This window comes from Podarcis bocagei (assembly GCF_964188305.1).
Source record: "Podarcis bocagei genome assembly, chromosome: 8".
Classification (NCBI taxonomy): Eukaryota; Metazoa; Chordata; class Lepidosauria; order Squamata; family Lacertidae; genus Podarcis; species Podarcis bocagei.
Genome location: NC_138133.1, coordinates 23,113,392 through 23,137,657, shown reverse-complemented (window position 1 = coordinate 23,137,657; position 24,266 = coordinate 23,113,392). Strand labels below are relative to the sequence as shown.

At 43.4% G+C, this 24,266-nt stretch overlaps 1 protein-coding gene and 1 long non-coding RNA gene across 4 annotated transcripts in view; one reads left to right on the top strand and one right to left on the bottom strand.

Annotated features, from left to right (window-relative positions):
• Window positions 1–24,266, top strand: part of LOC308594084 — a 375,081-nt gene that overhangs the window by 205,094 nt on the left and 145,721 nt on the right. The window lies entirely within an intron of this gene.
• CDH20 (cadherin 20) overlaps window positions 1–24,266 on the bottom strand; it is a 163,455-nt gene that overhangs the window by 13,816 nt on the left and 125,373 nt on the right. For all 3 annotated transcript variants that reach the window (XM_081206304.1, XM_081206302.1, XM_081206303.1), the window contains exons 3-8: window positions 20,206–20,500; window positions 15,147–15,266; window positions 12,252–12,419; window positions 8,868–9,055; window positions 5,309–5,562; window positions 323–459 (exon numbers count right to left, since the gene is read on the bottom strand). In XM_081206304.1, coding sequence (XP_081062430.1) covers window positions 323–459; window positions 5,309–5,562; window positions 8,868–9,055; window positions 12,252–12,419; window positions 15,147–15,266; window positions 20,206–20,500 — 1,162 coding nt within the window. The remainder of the gene's footprint in view (window positions 1–322; window positions 460–5,308; window positions 5,563–8,867; window positions 9,056–12,251; window positions 12,420–15,146; window positions 15,267–20,205; window positions 20,501–24,266) is intronic.

The following is a 24,266-nucleotide window of genomic DNA, read 5'->3' as shown; positions in this document are numbered from 1 at the left end:
AGTTATGTTGCCTTTGGCTGAGCCGGGGTTGGGGTCTCTGAACCAGGAATTAGCCAGCTGAGCCAGAAATCCACAGTGGATCTTGCCATGGGATTGGATCACCCCAAGAGTCTGCCAGAGTTGGCTTTAAATGCTGGTTAAATTGGAACCCCAGTAAAATACATTTGGAGATAACTGGGGTAAGGAACGTGCTTACTGAACTCTTGTGTTTCCATGTTAACAAACAATAAAACATAATTGAAAAGAGGATAAGATGGAGATAAATGTGCAGCAGCCCGAAATGTTGAAACAAACATATTTGCATGGTTTTTGTTCTCCTTACTCAGCTCCACGGCCAGGACGGTGATATTGTGCCACAAAATGTCTTCCCGATCCAGAGGTCTGGCAGTCATCAGAGCACCTGTTGCAATGTCGACATAAAAGAAGCGCCCGGGATCACTGCTTCGATCAATGGAATACCTGTAAAAAAGTATACATTTAGAAGGCATTATGTGCAAGGAATAAATCATTCCTAATCAAGGCTCCGTTCAGGTTCATTAGTAACTTTTAATTCTCTGGTTTGCTTCTAGTTCAGACACTAAATTTAAAGCATGGCTTGATAATTTGTTTGATTGCTTTTATCCAATAATAGTTTTTTTTAAATAAAAACAACAACTAGAATAGCAAGAAAAGTTGAAAACAGTTATAACTAATTTTGAAGGTATTTTTTTGGTCTCTCCTGACAGTGAATAATAAATACAACGCTCTGTTCTATTATACTACTGTATAATAGTTATTTTCACCTGATCTGAAAATGAATATAAGAACTGAAAAAGCTGCAGAAGTGAAAATGAATAGGGATATGTTGCAACTTCATGTGAGAAAAGGCAAGAGAGTATGAGACTTACTTTCTTTAGTTTAGGAAAATAAATGACAACTAAGATGGACAAGGACTTGCAGGTGGTGCTGTGGGTTAAACCACAGAGCCTAGGACCTGCCGATCAGAAGGGTGGCATTTTGAATCCCCGCGACTGGGTGAGCTCCTGTTGCTCGGTCCCTGCTCCTGCCAACCTAGCAGTTCGAAAGCACGTCAAAGTGCAAGTAGATAAATAGGTACTGCTCCGGCGGGAAGGTAAACGGCGTTTCCGTGTGCTGCTCTGGTTAACCAGAAGCGGCTCAGTCATGCTGGCCATATGACCCAGAAACTGTACGCCGGCTCCCTCGGCCAATAAAGCGAGATGAGCGCCGCAACCCCAGAGTTGGCCAAGACTGGACCTAATGGTCAGGGGTCCCTTTTCCTTTACCTAAGATGGACAAGAGTGACATTTACCAAATTATGAATATTTGGAGAGCAGATAGGACATTTTTTCCTACACCAGACCCAAATAAGCCAATTGGCACAGCAGGTTGAGGTCAAAGAGAAATACAGTCATGTGGTATCATATGTGAAGATTCAATTCTAAGGGCCACACATATGCAAAAATTCTATATAATCAAAATTATGGGGGTCTCTTCTGTGTCTGCTGTCTCCCCTCACTCCTCCATGCGGAAGGCAAGAAGAGGGAAATGAGCAGAGAGAGACAGAGGCAGAATGGATCATTCAAAAATATTAAATGAAATCGGATCCACTGTACTGGGGTTCATCTGTGTTAAAATGTGTATCACAGCTTGATTGACTGATGATTTTTTGAAAATCCATTTGACTGCCTGAGCCAGTCTCCCTAACTAGCAATATGAGAATCATAAAACTGGCCTACCCTCTGGTGTTGTTATAAGGACTGGCCCACTGTTGCATCTGGTAGGGCGGGGACAGATGCAAAGTATCTTGACAACATTATATATCTTTAGGTGCCAGGCAAAAACTTTCCTCTATAACCAGGCCTTTGGCCCTGAACTATCCGTGGTCTTTTAGCAGTGGGTGGGAAGATTTTCATGCAACCACTACCCCCAGCTCAGTTTCAATGTATCTACATGGGGTGTGTTTGTAAGTTGCTTTGGGTTGCCTTGGTCAGTCTTGCTGTTCTAGCTTGGGGGTGGCTGCGAGAAAAGCCTCTGCAGGGCAGCAGGGTGCCTTCACCCCGCTACTCTGCAGAGGCTAGAAAGGCTGTTCCCAAGCCAAAACAGTGAGACGGAGGGCTCTGTCTCGCTCTTCTAGCTTTGGGATGGCGGGACCTGCGCTCCAAAGGCTTCAGGGATCTTTGAAGCTGGCGCTGCCCCCTACTGCCAGCCCCAAACAGCAGGTCGAAAGAAACCTGAAGTCTCCGGAGCCCAGTGGGAACTCCCCCCCGCGCTTCAGGTTGCCTTCACTGAAGCCTGGAGAGCGAGAGGGGTCAGTGCGCACCGACACCTCTCGCTCTCCAGGCTTCCAAGGTAGCCTTCCAAGGAACTCCCGCTGCGCTCTGGAGGCTTTGGGTGAATGCACCTTGATCGCACCTTGTTTTAGAGGGGGAGAACAAGAAAAAAAAATTCCCCCTGTTCTCCCCCTCCTATGGTCTGGTGCATCCTATGGTCCAGTGCATCCTATAGAGCGAAAAATATGGTAAATAACAACAATAAGTAGAGAGTGCTATGCAAACAGTGAGCTGCAATTTGTGGCCAGTGGTGCTGCACAAGTGGAGTTCTGCTCACACAATGGGATTCCTCTTTGCTCCTGTTCCTTGCATGACCCCAAAATCTGCCCCACAGATTCTCCCAACTCTTTGGAGAAGATTTTGAGGGCTTACAGAGAGCTGGGGGAGGGGAGGGTAAAGTCCCATTAAGGAAGTGGAAGTATGTTGTGCAAGCAGAAGACCTGTGTGGGACGCAACCCAACGTGTTCTAATTGTGCAAGGGAAGCGCGCGGCAAAGGAAACGCAAGACACACAACGTTGTTGGACTGCTTTCAAAGAAAGAAGCAGCTTTGTTTAGTCGAAGAATAAGAAGGAGGAAAAATCATCATTGTGAATGCTCTCTCTCACTTTTAAAATAAAGATGTATCCCCCCAGTCTGCTAGATTTATTAAGGAAAGCCACACAAAAGCTTTAGATTGTGAAATAATGATCTGTCTTGCAAACGCCCATTAAAAAAAATTCTCCTCTGACAGTTTAGGGCTAACTTGTATCTGAAATTGAATATGGCCTTGTGATTAGTGGTGCAACATTAATCACTGGTGTCATGCAGCACAGGTGGAGTTTTTCTACTGCATTCTTTGCACATGTTTGCCTATTATTAATAATTGGTTCTCAGCACTCGAGTCCATTGAACTGTTTACATAATCTCCCTTAGTCATTCTGAATTAATCAGGCCATGCCTTCAGCAATCAGCATCTCCCAATGTGGGCAATCCAGATGTCAAGAAAGGCAGGGATAAGAGGATTTGAGAGTTTCTGGTGCGTTCGGTGAGCATTCTGGTAATATGGCCCGCCTTTCTGAAATTCCGTTGACAAACATAGCATTGCCCTTATTTATTGAAATAACCACTGGAATCCCCGAACATTTTCCAGTGGAATTGTGCTTATGGGACGCCCGCAAAACCAAATTATATCAGTTATAATTCAGCTGTGTACTACTAGCATATCATGGGGTAAGACTAAGATCTGTTCATTAAACCATCTATAATACTAAAATTGTAAGTAGCCACATTGGTCTTTTTTTTTGGGGGGGGGGAGAGAATCTAATAGGGCAGACTGAAATATCAGAAAGTTGTGAGCAAGCTTTCAAGTTCTCCAGAACTCTTGTTCACACTGTCTGTATTTAATAAAACATCCTGTGAAGGCTGTTGGAGGCTTCAAACTTTGAGGATTTTACAGGTAGAGCACAATATTTAGCATGTAGAAAGCCCCAGGAGAATATGTGGTGGTGGTGGTGGTGAGAGACACAAGAGTTTGCTATTTTGAAGACACAGAAACAGAGACATCAGGGGGTTGCCAGAATGTGAAGTGCTTTGGTGTGCAAAGTCTGTCTGGGCATCTGATGCAGATTTGCTACCTTGTAGGAGTTTCCCTTTTTTCCTCCCTGTGCTATCTGGTTATATATTTATAAATGAAGCAAAAATGTCCTAGGCCCTCAGTGCTCTGTCACTCAAAGGAAACGAAATCCCTGGAATGTGTCACCCCCCTCCCGCACCGGGGCAGCTGGAGAGTGCATAACAATAGATCACTGTGCTCACCAGACTTTCAAGAAAGAAATTCCCTTTATTTCCACATCTATATGAAGACCCACCTATCCCAAATCTTCTTTTCTATCTATAGCCCATGAAGCTTTAAAGAAACTATAGCAAGGGCTGCATATTAGCACACATCCCCTTGGCCAAAGTCTCCTGCTTTGAGAGGAAGATGAGACATTACGGTAAGATTGAGAGACCTGAAGAAAGGAGAGCACGTTTCCCCTCTTTTCACATAATAAATTATCACGCAATCATTACTCAGTTGCTCTGGACAGTTCCAGATGTCTTTCCTCAGGCAAAACTTCCATGACAAGGAGCTTCAGTTTCCTGAAATTTGTGGGAGGCCTAGACTGGGCCACATGTTACGCTGGTCATGTAAATACATACTGATGAACATTTACTGTTCCCAACTCTAATCCTGTGGAAAGCCATCTAATTAGATGTTAATTTGATCCTGACTTGTTTGTAGGAGGCAATTTAATTATTGTTTGATTTTATACCAATGTTATGTATTTGATGTTAGCCGCCCTGAGCCCAGTCTCGGCTGGGGAGGGCGGGATACAAATAAAAGTAGTTATTATTATTATTATTATTATTATTATTATTATTATTATTATTATTATTATTCTCAGAGTGTAACAGGGTAGAATGGGATTATTTTGAGCAGGGATCACCTAAACCATCCTTTTGTTGCCTGAATAGTAAGCTGCAACCTCCTCACTGACAGAGACTCAATACCATCTGTCCTAAATTGATAATGGTTAATTAACTCTGGATGCACTGGAGAGAGCCAGTTCTTAAATCTTGCCTCTGATTCACAGAGGACAAGTAAATGGTGATTTTGCCTGCACAAAATAATGTATAGCCTTGCTAGCATCTAAGGTTAAGCATTTATTTGAAACTGGCAGATTAATATTCTTCAGCCTTTTATATGTGTCTGTGGGAAGGGTGGGTGTTATTGTTTCGGTTTAATTATTTACTTGTTCTAATTGTGTATTTCATTCTGTGAACTTGCCCTGAGATCTTATGACGAAGGGTGGCATATAAATCCTATTAAATAAAGAATAATAAATTTCTGAATCTGCATTACTCCCCTAAAGCAACAAGAACAATCCTAGGAGTTAACATAGTGGATATTTAGGATGATGGGGGGGAAAAAAAGAGAGAAACAAGGAAAGAAAGGAACCTGATGGAGTTGTTGGTCACATCCGGGTCCTTGGCATAAATCATTTGTATGGTGGTCCCAATGTCCACATCTTCAGGGACTTCCACGAAATAAAAGCTAGGCTCAAAGAGTGGGGGTTCTTCCACATCCTCAACGGTGATGTGTACAGTTGCCGTGTCACGGAAGGGGCCCAGGTTCAGGAAGCGCATTTCTAAGTGGGGATTGGCACCCTCCACCTTTAAAGTGTAGCTCTTCTTACTCTCAAAGTTCAAAGGCTGAAGACGAAGAAGAAATAAAGCATTAGAAGACCTCCTCTGAGACTGGACAGAACATCTTGAGCCATACCACCCAATTCCTTTAAAAGAAAACACTTCCCGTTTAAACCCGTATCACTTACATTGTATGTAACCGGCTGGATGAACACGACAGCCCCACAACTTTGCTGCTTTCATTTTAACAAAATGCATCCCAGATATTATTGTAATAATCAGGTGAGGGTTGTGCAAGCAGTCTAGCATGTCATCTTGTGCCCCAGTCCAGTTCCAGCAGTAGCCAGGATTGGGCGCCAGTATGTGTCCACCACACGCACCCCCCAAATCCAAATAGGAACAGCAAGAAGAAGGCTTTGCTCTTTTGAACTCAGGTTTTTTTTGTGTGGTTTTTTTTTTGCAAATTAGGTCCTTCCAAAGATGCAGAGCTGCTACAGAGAAGGCCCATTCACATGCCACCACTTCTTGAATTCCCTTATGGTGGAATCACCAATAGGGTACCCCCCGTAGAACTTAATTCATGGACAGGTTGATACGGAAGGAGTCAGTCTTTCAGATATTTGGGTCCCAAGCCACTTGTCAGCATAAGCACCATGAACTGGGCTCAGAAACTGACTCGCAACCAGTGCATTTTTTCAAAAACACTGGTGTTGCACAAGTTCAACCAGCTATTCCCATCCGCTCTCTGGACACTGCATTCTGCACTTGCTGCAGCTTCCAGACAGTCTTCAAGAGCAGCCCCATGTAGAGTCTGTTGCAAAAGTCCAGCCTGTAATTTGCCAGAACATGGGCTACAGTGGTCAGGTTTTTTCCTATTCAGGAATGCCCATCGCTGGTGAAGCAGCCATACCTGAGAGGAGATACTCCCTGACACTGGAGCCACCTGGGCTTCAGGTGACAAAACCGGATCAAGGAGCACTCACTTCCCCAACCCCCCCCCCCATATACCTGCTCCTTCAAGGGGGTGCAACTCCATCAAGGACAGGCTTTCTGCCCACATCCTGGACATGGGAGCCCACAGTCCACAGCACCTGAGTCTTATCAGGATTCAGTTTAATACCCCACACCTAGCTATGTGTGTTAAGCACTTTGAGCATATAACAAAAATGTTGTACATAATGCATTTAATTATATTTTAATTGCTATAATTCAGCCAGGGTGAAGCACCATTAATTTTATTTATTTCAATGTGGGAGAGTTAAGCACATGGCTTAGCTATTCCACGGAAATTAGCGACATTCAAGTGTATTCTGTTTCGGCTGTTCTTCTAAGTCCTTTATTATTATTGCCTAAACGTTAGAGGGAGGGCTTTATCACAAAGCGAACCTGGTACTGAAAGGCAACCGTACTAACATCTTCCTTTTGCAGAAGAGATTCTTTTTTTCCCCATGCTGGTTTTTCATGCCCTTTCTTGATACAGTTTTACATGCGAAGGAAATTGATGCTGATAATTGTACTGCAGTGATACTTAGCGTGCACTTTTTATGTATAACAATAAAATGATAATTGAAAAGAATCTTAGCGGCAAGAGCAAAGTGAAGCCTAGGAATGTCCAAAGAACCTTCATAAAAGTGGATCTAGAAATGGTTGCAAGGGTCTTTTAGAGCATTATGAGGCCTCCTGCTGATAATTTAATTTCCAAGAATACAATGGTTATACGCTCTTTACTTTTACATAATGGGTAGTTTAATGCTGAATATTAGCAAAATGGAATCCTTGTAACTGGCACAGATTTTGATCAAAACAAAATGTGTGCTTCTAAAGCTGTCGTCTTGGTTTTAGAGGCAAACGCTATCTTGGAAGAAGTTCAAACCTGTTTTCTGAACTGGGTTTTTTTTATTTTAAGCACAAATTGATAGTTTATATTTACTTTAATTTTGGGGATTTGTATCTTCTTGAGGAAGGCATATGCTGAATGGAGGAATGCATTAATTAACACAGTCAGCAACAGCTAATCCCAGTTTGCTAGCAAACACTCAGCAGGGAACTATGCCAGTCTAGGAACATCCCTCAAGAACAATACATGATACATGTGTTTGCAGATAGATAGATGATAGATAGATGTATATGTGTGTGTATTACATTTTTGGTATTATGCATCAAATATCTTACATGTCCAAGTGAAAATGTAATGGCCCACTGAAGCCAGTGGAAGAGAATTCGTTCCAATGGGACTTCACCTGGAACAGTCCGAATGAGTGAACAAGAGATTTTTTTCAGACTTTAGAAATAATTAAAATTTTAAATGAGCAGACAAAACTGAGTAATGGCACAACTGAGACAGTCAGAAGGATGGCTCACATGCTAGTTTCTTTGGAGCAAACTATTTGCTACATTGCAACCACATGAAATGAATTCCTGCTGGCATGTTTCACTTGCAACGTGTCCTCCGGAAGGGGCCATTAACCTTTCCCCCTAAAACTTCCCCCTAAAACCCCTAGCTTCTTTTAACTTGATGTTCTTTTAACTCTGCCTATGCCAGCCTCTCCCAGAATGCAAAAGATGTGAGAATGCTTTTAATTTGTACAACTGATTGCTTCCCCCTTCTTTTAAAAACCCATTTTAAGCTGATTTAAGTTAGGATCCTATACTATATTCCCCAAGTTGAAAATCCAGACAAAGTTGTTGAGCTTTGTTCCCCCCCCCAAAAAATAATAATCTAAGTTTTTGGCCTTTATTTGAATTCTATAAATTTTCCCCAGACATTTTGCCAATTTCCTGCCCAATTCCCAGATGTATGGCAGCCCTATCCTAAACTCAATAGTAGGTCCCATTGAACTCAAGAGATGTTACTTTTGAGTACAGTGGTGCCTCCCAAGATGAAATTAATTCGTTCCGTGAGTTTTTTCGTCTAGTGAATTTTTCGTCTTGCGAAGCACGGTGTCGGAAAAGTTTTCAAAAAGCTTCAAAAATCACCAAAAACCTCAAAAAAGGCTACCACACCGCGTTCTATGAGTTGCTCCTCGAAGTCAAGTCGCAACTTATTAATGGTGTTAAGAAAAAGGAAACAAACTTGCAAGACGTTTTCGTCTTGCGAAGCAAGCCCATAGGGAAATTCGTCTTGCGAAGCAGCTCAAAAACCGCAAAACCCTTTCGTCTAGCGAGTTTTTCGTCTTGCGAGGCATTCGTCTTGCGGGGCACCACTGTAGACATGAATAGGATTGCACTATCAATGGACTTAGTTGTATTAGTTGTAGAAGTGGTATTTAAAGTAGTAATAAAAGTACGGTAATTACAATAACAATATTTTATCGCAATGGAAATTGCATTTACAGTAATGGTTGCACATTGCTGAGGAATGAATGTGTTACCTTTCTCACTGTGATGACACCAACTTGGCGATTAGGCTCGGTGGTAATATCAAAAACATCCAGTCCATCCCCATCCACAAAGCTGTATTTCATTTCAGCATTAATGCCTTCATCCAAATCTTTAGCAAGGACACGGCCCACAGTAGAGCTAACTGGAGCAGACTCCAGAACACTCATCTGATAATGTTCTGGGGGGAAAAATGTTAACCGTGAAATAAAATAAACAAGTTCAATAATATTTAAAAAGAGAACAATGCCGTCAAAATTAAGCCTTTGCAAGCTCCATGCTGATTTCAGTGGAAATCAAATCATATCAAATCATTTAAAATCAAAAGGCCTGAAAAATGCCTAACTGGCTGAATTCTTTATGCCCTAAATACATTACAAGACTTACACCATCCTAACTATTTCTATTCAGTAGTGAATCCTATTTAATTCAATGGGGCTTACTTCCAAGTAAGCAGAGTTAGGAGTGCAACCTTAAACTCTGAAGTTCCTTACGCTGGGCTGTGGAAGCACATGGTCAACTCCAGTGTAGAAAAATCCAAACAAATTTAAATCCCCCTTGCTGAGTTTCAATAGCTCTCTTGACATATCGGGGGCATATTTAAATTGTTCGTATCAAACCATCCGTTCTTCCTGTGGCAAAGCTGATCTGAGAGCAAAACTTATGCATAACCAACAAATCTACAGAGTAAAAGGTTCCCCTTTGCTCCTTTGAATACACAGTAGCTTCGATTAATTCCTTCCTCTTGCAGCAGTATTTATTAACTCAAGAGTTGCACTTCAGACTAGCGCAGCAGGAGGAAATGGCAGTGTGTAATTCTTTGACTGAAAAGTAAAGTTGGTAGGGACATGAACAATGGAAGGCAACACCCGCCCCCCTCAAATGCAAGTGCTTAATTAATTGATGAGCAGTGTGATATTTTAAATTTTAAAATGAGAGGGAATTTAGAAAGTAGGCATGGAGCTTTCTAGGGTATCACAGGAGTGTTCATATTGTTCACCATCACCAGTGAAACATGTCAAACATTTCACAAGATAAAAGATGGAAGTAGACTCCAGTCCTCAAGAGCTGATGACACAGTAAAAGCACAAACCTATGACAACAACTCAGAAGTAAGGCCCATGGAATTTAATGAGATTTACTCCCAGCTTTTAAGATGAAACATGATTCTTTGCTGTTGCTACAATGACTATCGTAGGTACCAAACCAGTCTGAAAGTTATCAATCCTGATGAGTAGGGATGGGGAACTCACAGCACTGCAGGTGCTGTTGGACTACAACTTCCATCTTCTCTGACCACTGGCCATATTAGTTGGGGATGAAAGGAGTTGGGAGTCCAATAACAGTGCCACAGGTCCCCCAACTCTGATACGGAGGGAAGTTTAGGTAGGAAGTGAAAGTCATTCTGTTGACTCGTACAAGACTCGTTCCAAGATCACCTTCATGAGAAATCTGCTGGAACAGAATCTGAGAGCCCAAATCTGTTGTTGTTGTTTATTAATCATCGCAATATACTTGCAGGTTGAAAGGTTTTATGAGAATCAGTGAATCTTCATAGGAATGTAGCCAGTATCTAGGGACACAGTGAAATCTACCCAGTATTTAGGCTGTTGACTATTTCTTAAACCTCTGAACTGAAGTTGAGCCTCTGTAGCAGCTGTGAAAATTTGATGCCTCCTGAAATGGTTTAAAACTGCATGAGCAACTTAAGGTTATATTCTAATAACAGGTCTGCATCTTTTGGGCCACATTTTGTGCTGCTATGGTTTTCCCAGCAGTGATGTATGGAAGTGATAGCTGGACCATAAAGAAGGCTGATCGCCGAAGAATTGATACTTTTGAATTATGGTGCTGGAGGAGACTCTTGAGAGTCCCATGGACTGCAAGAAGATCAAACCTTTCCATTCTGATGGAAATCAGCCCTGAGTGCTCACTGGAAGGACAGGTCCTGAAGCTGAGGCTCCAATACTTTGGCCACCTCATGAGAAGAGAAGACTTCCTGTAAAGACCCTGATGTTGGGAAAGATGGAGGGCACAAGGAGAAGGGGACGATAGAGGACGAGATGGCTGGGCAGTGTTCTCGAAGCTACCAGCATGAGTTTGACCAAACTGCGGGAGGCAGTGGAAGACAGGAGTTCCTGGCGTGCTCTGGTTCATGGGGTCACGAAGAGTCGGACACGACTAAATGACTAAACAACAACAACAACAAAGCTAAAGAGCACAAAAACTACTTTATGTTATCAGAAATGAATTTAGTTTGATACCCTTCATTTAAACATGCAAAGGGATACACCCAAGTAAAGAGACAAAGAAGAAGAAGAGGAAAGACCATTAAAAAAAAAAGTTCAACACTTTTTAAGGAATCCTCAGCATCCCTTCTTTGCCTTTGAAGTCTTACTAAGGCTAGCAGCCACTAATGCTTCCTGGTATCCACTTAAAGCTTCATTCAGTACTAATACTGGAACTATCCATTCCTGATTTCTTCCCCCCATTCGTCTTCCATTCTGCTCTCCTATACCTCCATCAAACCTCTCCTTCCCCTTCACCTTATCACACATGGGAAGCTGCCTACCCCTTTGCCTTCATGCCAACATTTCCTTTTGTTCCAGCATGGTCCCCTCAAGTCCATCCAGAACTCTGTTGCCAAAACCATTCAACTCTCTGATCACTCTGAAAAGCTCCAGATGTTTATCCTTAATCTCCAATACCCTTTGCAGGGTTCTCACTCCCTTATTGCCCTGGTGTAGTAGCCCTATATTCCTCTGCCTGTATATATGCGTGCTCCTCTACCCCCACAAACACCACCATCCTCTGCTGTGTGAAGATCTCCTGTTCCCTCAAATGACTGACCTGTCTCCCTTGCTGTTTCCTTTGCCCAGAACTGCCTCTCCAGATCTGCACTGTTTCCAAAGCCTCCCTCAGAACCCACCTTTTCTGTGAGGTCTATGTGAGCTCTTTAGTTCTTATCCCCTACGGCAACTAATCCTAAGTACTGATAAGTGCAGAATCTTGCCCTGTTTGCCCCTGCCTCCATTTTCTTCGTGTCTCTCTTCCACTTCAAGTCAGATGTTAGACTGCAAGCTTCTTGGGGTGGCAATCTGTCTTCTTGATTCTTCAAACCATCATTGTTGTTGTTGTTGTTGTTGTTGTTATTGATAACTAGTAAAGCACATATTTACTGTGCAAATATTTTGTCACATCTTTTTATTTGGGCAATGTGCCAGAGATCTGCATATTGTGATGGACACTTATTGTGTGGAAATCTGGATAGCGACAAAACAGCACACCAGGGGAAGAATACCCTGGAATTAAGAAATGTCCATTGAGAAGCTCCGCCCCCCACCCCCAAATGCTGAGACATTGTGGCTGAGACTTACTCTGTGGAAATCTGGGTGGGTTGTCATTGACATCAGACAGGGAGATATTGACTGTGGTCGTCCCAGCTAATCCTCCCAGCTGTCCGCCCATATCTTTGGCCTGGATAATCACTTCATAATATTCTTTTGCTTCTCTATCCATGTTCATTAGCGCTGTCCTAATTAAGCCTATGAAAACGGCAGGGGAAAATAAAGACACACACAAAAAGGCATTTAATTGAATAATGCACACAAAGTAACAAATTTACTAACCCGAGTATTCAATGGGAAATGCTTCCTTTTCAAGACGAAAAACAAAGTTTATTGGGAGCCACCCAGAAAGGCATGCCTCTTTGCAGAATCAGAGTGGACTATACTCTCAAGATACCAGGAACCAGATGCAACGCTGGTCCGCAGCCAGGTCGGTGGAGTAATTTGTCATTCACGGAAGGAATTGCCATGAACAGATCACTCGGGAGTTAGTGAAAGAAGGGCTAGAGCCTAGTTCTTCCTTTGGCTTCATACAGAGATTACAGTAGGAAACAAGTACATCTTGTCTTCTTATATATTCTAAATTTGAGTAATTTGAATTAGCGAAAAGACACATTTTAGGTTGAGAGATAAGGGCATGCCTGTTTATTTTTTCAGGGCTATTTTAATTCTGCAACAGAGAATACAAAATAAAATGTTAAAAACAACCTTTCCTCCTAACATTGACAGCTAGCTGCTACTTCTACCTTTCTTTCTTTTTTTAGTTATTTCAAATTTCCTTCAGTATTTTTTTTTTAAAGGGCACCCTGTTGGTAATGAAAATTAATCATTTATTCATTTGAAAGGCAATTGATTAATCAGTTAGAATCCTTTGAATGGTGTGAAGTTCAAATAATTACTCTTCTGTGGTCATGCTATCATTAGGCGCATATCTGATTTTGTGCTCTTGGTATTAGAATGCATATTTGCTGTTGCAAACAGGTTATAGCAGTGACTGAAGCTCTAATGTAATTAAACCAATTGTGCATGGCATGCAAAACAATGGTTCAGAACTTCATTATGCTTCTTCAAGAGATGCCTGTGCTTTTGAATGTGGAACATGATGTGTAATTAAGCTAATTGCAATTAGTGATATGCATGCAATGCATGACAGTAAATCGGAGCTACACTGCAAAAGTTGCACACGGAAACAGAGGCAGGATTCACTACCCCATAGCTAACATCCAGGGTTTTTGCAGTTAGTTTCCCTTCCTGAGAGTTTTACAGAAATAGAACATGAGGTGGCAGCAAGGTTTCTCTGATAAACCTTGCCAAAAATGTCCGAGTTCAGTTGCTACCTTTGCTGAATACTATTGCTCATGGTTGTAGAAGAATGGACCCCTAGGGCTAAACCTCTCTGGACTTTTAGGGTAATATTTTATTATCTTGCTTTTTGTCTTTTCCTCAAAGGACCCTGGTGGAATAGTCAATCTCTTTATTTTTATTCTCAGCTTAGCATCTGACTTCTTTCTCTCTGGATTTCAGATTCCCTTCTTTAAGAAACAAAGACTATAACAACAAAACAAAAGCACTGTGTTTGGCTTTTAGTGGACACAACACTTGTGGTAGTGACAAAACAACTATTATCATACAAGGCACTGTAATCTTACATGCTGGTAAATTTTTATAATCATATATAATGCAGTTCGTCTTGTCTACAGTAACTATCATATCTACAGTCTTTATAATTCCAGTCCTTTGATGCTTCAGCTTAACCTTTGCACTTCACTGCATTAAAAGCAGATGCATGTACTGGATTTCCATGCCCAGCCACAGAGTCCCCCATTCCAGCACGCCTAAGTGCTGAGTGATAAAACGAATGGACTCTGCTTAGTGATCTGGCCAGGCTAAGTAGATGGCCATGCCCCGCCCCCCTCCCAGGCCACTGCGGATTGGCTCATTTGAAGGGTGGGTTTGGCGGGAACCCGTGAGCCTCTACGGCGGCCAAAGGGGTTCGGGAAACATTCTAAAATGGCGTTGTGGATCTGGGCGAGAGAGGAGATGCCGTGTCGGGCCGCAACCGCTGCTCACTGGCAAGAGGGAAAGCGGCCATCGCTTGCTGTTTGATTGTTAACACTTATTAAGTCTGTGAACAATCATTCATCCAAGGAATTTACAGGGTTTTGTTTATTAAGCATCACATCAACACACAAGGTGGCTTAGCCTAAAGGACAGTGGATAATCACAGATCACCCTGGCAGCTGACCTGGATTTGAATCTGGCTTCTCCCTCCCAATACTCAACATTGTGGCTATATGGGGCATCCTCACACACTCATAAGAGTGAAAAGTTGCTACGCAGCTTCATTCGCATCTGGCTGACATCAGGTTCACATTAAGTTTTCCAGGCCCTGTTCTCAGTTTAACCCACAGTATAGTGCTGAAACTGTAGTTTTTGGTTTGGCTGGGGATCTTCACCTAGAGATTGATGAGGTCAGTTTTTTATCATGTTCTTTCTATTTTACTTTTCTACAGACTTTGATAACATTGACCCTGAGGGACCGCTAATACAGGTCACAAGATTGTTCTCTGAAGCCCGTATACAACTGTTAACTTGGCTGATTTCCCCCAACATTCATTCAATCTTATCTATTTTGCGTATTTCTGCATTTTATTTATGTCATTTCCCACACTTAGGATCCAATGCAATGTCCACCGAAGTTAATACTTCTTTTCCTTTCCATCGCACCAGCCTACAATTGCTGCTGGACTCGACACATCATTTCTCATTCATGTTTTTAACACTTCTTGGTGCTTTATTGAGAAACAATGGGTTGCATAGTCTTTGATGACTTGCATTTTGAAGATGAAGCCTAAGGTGAATACTGAATGAAAGTTAATGGAAAATGTCACATTCTTGGCTGATTTTTCTCTTGAATGAAATTACCTGTTCTGGAGTCCACAGAGAAATATGGCTGTCCTTGGAGAATGCTGTAGACTACCCTGGCACTGTTCCCATAGGTAGGATCATCAGCATCTGTTGCTGTCACTTGGATAACGGAGGTGCCTGACAAAAACAGTGTAGAACCTTGTTAGATTTGTAGATGTGGAGAGAGGACACATATCTAACTATGTTCAGTGAATTATAAATGTCTTGCTCTACAGAGTATTTATTTAGGAGCCTGCTCTCTTTCTAATGCTTGAGGAATTTACACACATAGCTCTTAGCACTAATGGGGGTTACAAGCACAAATCCCACCAGACATCATTGGATCAGTAAATAATCTATAGGATAACAGCACTTGTTGGTGAACTGTTAAGACCCACAGGGTGCTAAACTTATCACCTTCTTTCTATTCTATAAGTCCTTCAGCTTTAAAATAAAACTTTAAATCATACTCGGTACTCTGCTACTGAAAAAAAGGATTATATGATGCAGAAGAGAAGAACAATATCATAGGAAAAATGAGAAAGTCCCTTTAACAAACTGCGTTCCAGAAACATCAACGAAATATCTTATGAAATCTGAACAAAGAGTCACGACTATTGTAGCAACCAAATTACATCTGGGCAATTAAATTGCATTTATCTAAGTAATGTCATTCCCAAAAGGTGAAAATGGATTGTATTTGCCAAAAAGCTTAATATTTGGGTGCAGAATTCTGAGAGTTGAAAATCTTAATTGGAGGTGCGGTTCTTTGTCTCATTGTTCTTGAAACCTGATGGCCCTGGTACAGGCTTCCTCAACCTCAGCCCTCCAGATGTTTTTGGTCTACAACTCCCACAATCCCTAGCTAGCAGGACCAGTGGTCAGGGATGATGGGAACTATAGTCTCAAAACATCTGGAGGGCTGAGGTTGAGGAAGCCTGCCCTGGTAGTTTTTATGCATGAATACTAATATAACATCCATGCAATGCTACAAATACCATAGGGCATGATCTGGCCAATATTAAGCAGTTTTGAGTCTCACTAGTTAATGGCAGGGTTGGGCATGTTTTAATATGTTTCTTTTCAATTCAACAGGCCTTAAAAATACTTAGCTGTGGCTGTGTGAAGTGGGAGTGTGTATCACTAGTGTATTTCTTAGCATACTTCCCCCCACATTTATCTTTGCAGTCCTGGGGATTAGATTGTTTAAAAAGATATTGTTATATATACAAAACAAGAAACTTGTCTGGTGTATAATAGAGCTATCACACATTCACCATTCCAAAGAACTTGTAGGTTTATGTGGAGGGAAAAAAGCAAATGAAAAGATGGAAAAGAGAAATGACACATTGTAATAGAATTTAAGAGCAAATGCATATATGCTTGGACAATGTTATTGGGAACAGAAGGATGGTGAGAAAAGTAAGAACCGTTAATGAGGATCTATTAAATATATTTCAGATCTGGCTCTTTATATGATATGATATATTCAATGTGAACGATATTTGTGGCTAGGATTTGAATATTGTTTAATAAACTGCAAAGAGTCAGGAGGTTACATTTTGTGCTATACATGCTCCTGCAAAAAGACCAATGGATTTCTTATCTCATAAACCTTTCCAAGTTTAAGGTGCTTTAAAACCACCTTTGCCTTTCTCTGATCTATGGGCAGTCAAAGTCCTTTTTAGCTCCAGGTGTAAAACTGGCCAGTGCTCATGACTGATCTAATTTACACAGGCTGATGATGGGCCCCTGGGGACCACAGCACAGCTTGGAAATCAATGAAGCGCAAGGCTTGTTGCCACAGGTCTTCATGGCTCCGTGCTTATGGCTCTTTCTTTGCTCTTTGTAGTGGGCATATGAATGACAGGTAGCAAGCAGCACACCTTGGTGTAGCAGCAGAGGACTCCCCTAGCACCGCTTTTACAGCCACAGTCTACTGCAGGCCTGCACAACTTCTGAGCTACACATGCATGGTGGCCTACTGATCTTCCTATTGCCATAGGCGCCGACTCCATGGGGCTTGAGGGGGCCCGAGCCCCCTCAAAAATTCGTTTGGGGGGGCTCAGCCCCCCCAATAATCTCGGGCGGCGGTGGGCGCGTCCGCGGCTTTTATAGGGCGCCCGGCGCGCACCAGCTCGATAACGGGCACCGGCGCGGCGGGGGGCGCCGGGCCGGGGGAGGAGGGCGGCCGGCCTGTCTCCTTGGCAACCCCATTGAGCAGCGCCGGCTCCCCCGGGAGGGCCATCCCCCCGCGCCGCCGATCGCCAACACCGCCGACGCTGTGGCTGCCCGAGCCCGAGCCCGAGCCCGAGCCCGACCCGGAGCCCGAGCCCGACCCGGAGCCCGAGCCTGAGCCCGAGCCCAAGCCCGTCAGTCAGTCAGTCAGGAAGGAAGGAAGGAAGGAGAAGTGAGGAGGGAGACGAGGGAGGAAAATTGCGCGCAGGGTGAAGAAAGGAGAAGGGCGAACGAGACGAGCTTCCAACCCAAAAAAGGGCTGGAAGACTGGGAGGATGCAGGATCGGGAAAGAAAGCGACGCCTTCCCCGCCCGCGACGTCGCCCGCTTGTCATTGGCAGCGCAGCGGGCGCCCAGAGGGGCTGGGCACCGGCGCAGGGCCGCTCCGCAGCCGCGGAGGACAGCTGCGCGGCTAGCAAGGTGTGCCGCGTAGAGCGCGGCCCTTGTGTGGCCCGGTGGCCAGGCAAGCTCGGGCGGGGACCCCCATGCGAATCTAAGACGGGAGAAGAGGGCAGAGCAAAGGGGGTCCCTTCCCCAACCTCCGGCTCTGAGACTTCCCTGCGCCCCAGAAAAGCGAAAGGATTTTCTCTCTTTTTTATATATATAAATATTTTATTAAGTTTTCAAATACAAAGTTAGAAACATACACTGAAGAAAAAAGTAAAAGAACAAGAAAAAGAAAAAAAGAAAAAGAAGAAAAGAAAACCAACCATTCAACACATTTTTTATATAACTAACTGGACTTCCTCGCATCTCCCTTACCCTGCATTCTTTATAATAAAGATATCAGCAAATTATTACCTTGTTTCGTACCTTATTTTGTACTTTTCAAATACTATACCTCTAAATTTAACATACTTTTCATCAGTTACTTATATCTTAAATTAAACATAGTATTACCTTAGATTTTGACCTTTTCTTACTTAAAATATAATTTCCTGTTTCCCAAATCTAATTGCTGAAGCTATAGTTTCCGAATCGTGTAAATTTTTAACATTCATACAACTTATATTGTTTTTGTAAATAGTCCTTAAATTTTTTCCAGTCCTCTTCCGTTGTTTCTTCTCCCAAATCTCGGATTCTGCCAGTCATTTCAGCCAGTTCCATGTAGTCCATCAATTGCGTCTGCCACTCTTCCAGTGTGGGCAAATCTTGTGTCTTCCAATATTTTGCGATAAGTATTCTTGCTGCTGTAGTTGCATACATAAAGTTCTATCCTTCTTTAACACTTTCTGACCAACAATGCCCAAGAGGAAGGCCTCTGGTTTCTTGGGAAAGGTATACTTAAATACCTTTTTTTAACTCATTATAGATCATTTCCCAGAAGGTCTTCACTTTTGGACAAGTCCACCAGAGGTGAAAGAATGTCCCTTCAGCCTCCTTACATTTCCAACATTTATTATCAGACAGGTGATATATTTTTGCAAGCTTGACTGGGGTCATGTACCACCTATAAATAATTTTCATAATATTTTCCTTCAAGGCATTACATGCCGTGAATTTCATTCCGGTGGTCCATAACCTTTCCCAGTCCTCAAACATGATGTTATACCCAATATCCTGAGCCCATTTTATCATGGCTGATTTGACTGTCTCATCCTGAGTGATTTTCTCTTCAACCTGCCCTCCATCCTCTTGCAGAAAACTCTTTGCCTGCCCTGCCCGTATCTCGTTTTTGCTTTTTAATTCCACACACGCACCCTTCGGACTTCGTGGCAATCGGGCGCGCGGGTGCGTTTCCTAAGAGAGTGAGGACCCCCGCCTCCTCCCCACCTGCTCCCTCGCCAGCCAGCCAGCCAGCCGCGCGCCCTAGCCGGAGAGCCCCGGCCGTCCCCGTCGCGCAATCGGCTGGATCTCCCTTCAGCAGGCCGTGCTCACAACTCGGCCCAGGGACCCCCAGCAGCGGATCTCCGGCTCAGCTGAAGAATCCGGCAACAAGCCCCCTCCTCCCCAATCGCTCCGCCGAAATACGCTCCAAAACCCCCCAGATAGGCCGCCGGCCGCCAAGTCTAGTGGCGCCCTGAGCGAGGGTCTCTCCCCAACACTGCCACCTCGAACTGCGTTCTCCCGGCTACCCGAGCGAACCAGCGGCAGGACCCCGGTATGGGCCCCCCCAATATTTTTTATAAGTCGGCGCCCCTGCCTATTGCCATCTGTTGGGTACTGTAGGATAAATATCTGGCTGTAGTCCTGTTGCTATTAAGGAAGTGCAAAAGGGGCAACTGGATGAAACAAAATCAAAACCGGTAAACAGTAAACTAGGGAGGGAGGAATTGACCCTGGCACAAGATGCTGCGAGAACAAAGGGGCTCAAATGAAAATTTAATCCATGGGCCTTTCAGAGCAGCCTGCTCAGGAAGCCACCAATATGTGGCTGTTGGGTTGTGTTCACCTTGGTAGGGTACAAGCCTCAACTACAGAATCTGCTGGCAAACAGAGCAATTGTGCCAGAGCTTCTACCTCTGGAGTGGTTTTCCACTTCAGCAATAAACAGTACAAAGAAGCAAACTGCGCAGCCAATGGGAGGGAAGTTTCACGAGAAGTTTAAGGGTCATACATTTCCTGGTTTCTTCCCTAGACAGCTAGGAAAAACAGAATATAGGCTGAGGGGAAAACTAGACAGATCAAAGAAGGTTCCCTGCCACCTAGGAATCACTATTTTATAACTATCCTACGCTCCACATAGGCTGAAATTAAAATCTAAACTGTAAACCCAGTTCCCGCCCTTCCTTTTGCAATCTTTCGGCTAGGGAGCTGGAATAAAGGCCAAATATTTCTTTAGCATACTAACTGGCTTGTTTTCTATATATCGAAAGCATGTTCTCAAAAGTCCCACTTACCTATTGGTGACATTTCTGGTACCGAAGCCACGTATGGTCCATCCAGGAACTTGGGTTCATTGTCATTGATATCTTGGATTTTGATGATAAATTCAGATTCCGGCTCCATCGGCCTGCCAGTCAGTCTATCCAAGGCTTGAGCCCTCAGAGTATACTGGGATCTCTCTTCTCGGTCCAGCCTCTGAATGGCATGGATATCTCCAGTTGCGTCATCAATGGTGAACACAATGCCTGCTCCTTCTCCCGACAGTATGTATTTGATGGATCCATCTCCTCTGTCCATATCAGAATGCAACTGCAAAGAGTAACCATATGTAGTTGGAACTTAGCTCACAGTAAATGTGAAGAGCTATTTAATGCATTTGGTTCAGGACATTTTAATTTTGTGGTAGAGAAAGGCAAACAACTTCCGGTTACCATCCCCACCACCAACTATCACCATCATCATTAGTGCACCATGTGTTTTAGTTGAACAAGCTGCTTCTTCCTGCCTTGGTTCTGTGGGACAAAGTAAACAGGTTGCAGTCTTGGGGTTTAGTTGAGGCAAAACTCACTAGGAAGAGTAAGCAGGTTTGACGAAGGTCTGTCATTCACTTCTATGGGGCGAAATGAAGCACTGCACTTAGGAACAACTTTGTGGTTGGGGCAAAACATGCCCAATACCCTTGTCAGTGTTATGTGTGTCAAAGAGTGAGCTGGCAGTAAATCACACCGATCAAAGTTGGAGTTAACTCTTTATTAACAAAAACACAGTCTTCACAGACTTGGCTGAGTGTCAGGCTTAATGAACACAGCAGCCCATCCCTGGTAGGCTTTACCCCATGAATCAGTTGCTGAGACTGAAACTCCCCATCCCAGCACCGCCATTTAAGTCCCCTCCTCTCCATAACTTTTTCCAAGCAATTGGAGACTGCAACTGCATGAAGGCCTCTTCTGGTTCTGGGAGACAGAGGATGGGAGCTTTCATAACAGGAGGGGGAGACATCTGTGACTCTCAACCAGCCTGACTAATCTCTTCCACTTGCCCTCCTTTCTTCCTCATCTCCTGCTTCAGCTTCTTCCTCTGATTCTAGACTTCTCTCCGCCACAAATAGAGGACAGCCCTCTGCAAAGTAGGGCATATAGCCACTCTAAAAAGGACTGTGACTCTACATCCCACCCACCCCACTCCATTTCCCCATGCCACAAAACTTGAAAGGCCCTTAGCTAGTGAACCCTCATACTACAAAACACATTTCTTTTTTAATGTCTAGGAAAGAAATAAGACCGTTAGTTGGCCTGCATTTTTCATACAAAAAGCAACTGCTTCTTTGCATATTTTATGATGGCCCCACACCCCAAATTAATATTTCATTATTAACCTAAGATTAAATTAAAGCAGGAAAGGAGCCTTATGGCAGTGAATTGATTTCATAGAGATTCATGGTGATTGCAGGAGGAAAAAAGACACAGCTGAACTATTAGGAAATGAAAAAGTTGTAACACAGCTACTGTAAAAGAATAGGGCAAGGTAAGCAGCTTGGAACATCTGAATCATACACTCTAGCACAGCTGGTGCAGATGATAATGCACCCTAGAATATTAGAGGGAATTAGCGAATTAACACACTGCATGGCGGCTAATTAGTTCTGAGTAGGCATTGATAATTTGGGAAGCAACAGAACATAGACAAGCAAAATGCAGTATCAATTATCTTTTACAAAAGGCAAGAAGAATGATTCAATTAGTTACAAGTCTGCTAAACACCTTTGCCTTGTGAAATAATTGAAAAATATTGAGAGCAAAATCACCCAAGGCTTAATCAAATGGCTTATGGGACCACAACTGGCAACAGTAAGAAAAAGCTTGGGAAGATTCCTTGCCTACCAAAACCTGCCTGCTTCTTTTGTTTAACCTCCTGTATGGGAATAGGAAGAAAATAGCCAGGAAACTAGTTGAGCAGGAAAGTCTCACACCCCAGTACTTATGGTGTGGACTCAGATGTAAATTCTACCAAGGTCTATGGGAGTTGTGTTTTTCAAAGATTGCAGCAGCTACAACAAAACACCAATAACCACTTACAGCACTTCAGTGCTTCAATGTAACATTTGTCCTTCCTGGAAAAGATATGGACAATGCGTAATGGAACTGTTAGAGTACTGAATTAGGATAAGAGAAACCCAGTTTCCAATCCCTGCTCAGCCATGTTGTTTTGCTGATTGACCGTGGGCCATTCACTGTCAGCCTAAGCTACTTCAGAAGGTGATTCTGACGGTTAAATGAAGAGAGAGGAAAGCCAGGAAGCCCTTTTGAGGAAAATCACAATATAAAATGCAATTATTGTGGGTGGAGCATACCCCGGTGCCAGTGATTTGGGAAAACACACACCGTTGGCTACTCCTACATGGCCTTGTGTCTTCTGATGTAGTGGCTCAGAAAAGGTGTCAAGCACATCCGTATCCCACCCTTTCTCGAAAGAGCTTGGAACAAAGGAGTTATTCAATCGTTTTTATTATCGCAACAAAGTAGATTAACCCACACTCTGTGAACCACATGCTCCAGTGGCTCCCATGTCATTAAGGCAGCATCAGCAGGGGCCCTGACAGTGAAATCAGGGGACCATTCAAGCATGATGATCGCTTAAGAGCAGACATGAAGGCAGCCTCCTGCCACTCAGTGAGCCAACTGTTGCCATGCTAGGAAATGTCAGGAAGCCAGAGATACGGTAATGCTTATCAAGCTGTTTGGTTGGAGGCTGCAAATGTCCGGCTCTCTGTGTTCTTAGAACTGTTGCGTTCGGTCAGGTTTTTAGCGACAGGTTCCGACATTATCTCATTGCTATAGGAGAGTTGCCGGCTTCAGCACAGTTCCTTTCCACGATGCTTTGGTAGGCTTGAAGTCACCTAGGGGGAATTGATGACATAGCTGCTTCCTATGCCAGCATTGCCTCACCTCCTGGAAAGTGCAGTTTCTCTTTTAGTAGCACACAGCAGCGGAAGCTGTGAGATCTGAATATCAGTAAAACACATCACTTGGGAAGACAGGAGAACTAATGCTAGCGTACTAGAAGAAGCAAAGATCACCAGTGTCGAAGCAATTATTCTTCAGCATCAACTTTGTTGGACTGGTCATGTTGTTCAGATGCCTGATTATCGTCTTCCAAAGCAGCTACTCTATTCTGAACTTAAAAATGGAAAGCGTAATGTTGGTGGTCAACAAAAGAGGTTCAAAAACCCTCTCAAGGCAAATCTAAAAAAATGTAGTACAAACACTGACAACTGGGAAACACTGGCCTGTGAGCGCTTCAATTGGAGAACAGCCTTTCATAAAGGTGTCATGGGTTTCGAAGACGCTCAAACTCAGGACGAAAGGGAGACGCTTGGCAAACCCTCACCATGATCAACTCCTGCCCAGAAACCTATGTTCCCACTGTGGAAGGACGTGTGGATCCAGAATTGGCCTCCACCATCACTTACGGACTCACTTTTGAAAACCGTGTTTATGGAAGACAATCTTACTTGGCTACAAGTGATCGCCAAAGAAGAAAAGAAGGCTTGTGGGCGGATGCTAGTCTGGACCAACCCTCAGGGCTACGTTGCAGAGTCTCATGGATGCATGTGAGCCATTTGATGGAGTTCTACAAATGCACAGAAATTTTCCATAACAGAGGAAGTCATGCTCATGTACAATGGAAGTGCTTCACTGAAGAACAACCTAGAAGAGTAAAATGGCTGGTATAAAATGTGATCCAGACAGTCCCACCTCCCAGTGTCAGCAGAAAAGCAAACACAGATTTGTGTGGCCTGTCTAAGAGAAATGACTAATCTGCAGCAGAAACCCCCCTTCCCAACCAGGATGTGGTTCCCTTCAACAAGTAGGAGCTTGTTGGGAATTTTAATTTTGCCTGGTTAGCTGCTATGCTGAGTGGCTGTCCTGTTGTTCATAAATACATATTATAGCACACCTGATGAGGTTCTGCTGACCCCTGCTGCATCCAGGTCTTAGGGCAGACCTATTGCAAGGTACCTTCACACAGTAAGTACTATTCCCCAAACCCATGGGATATTACAAGCTTGTTAGGC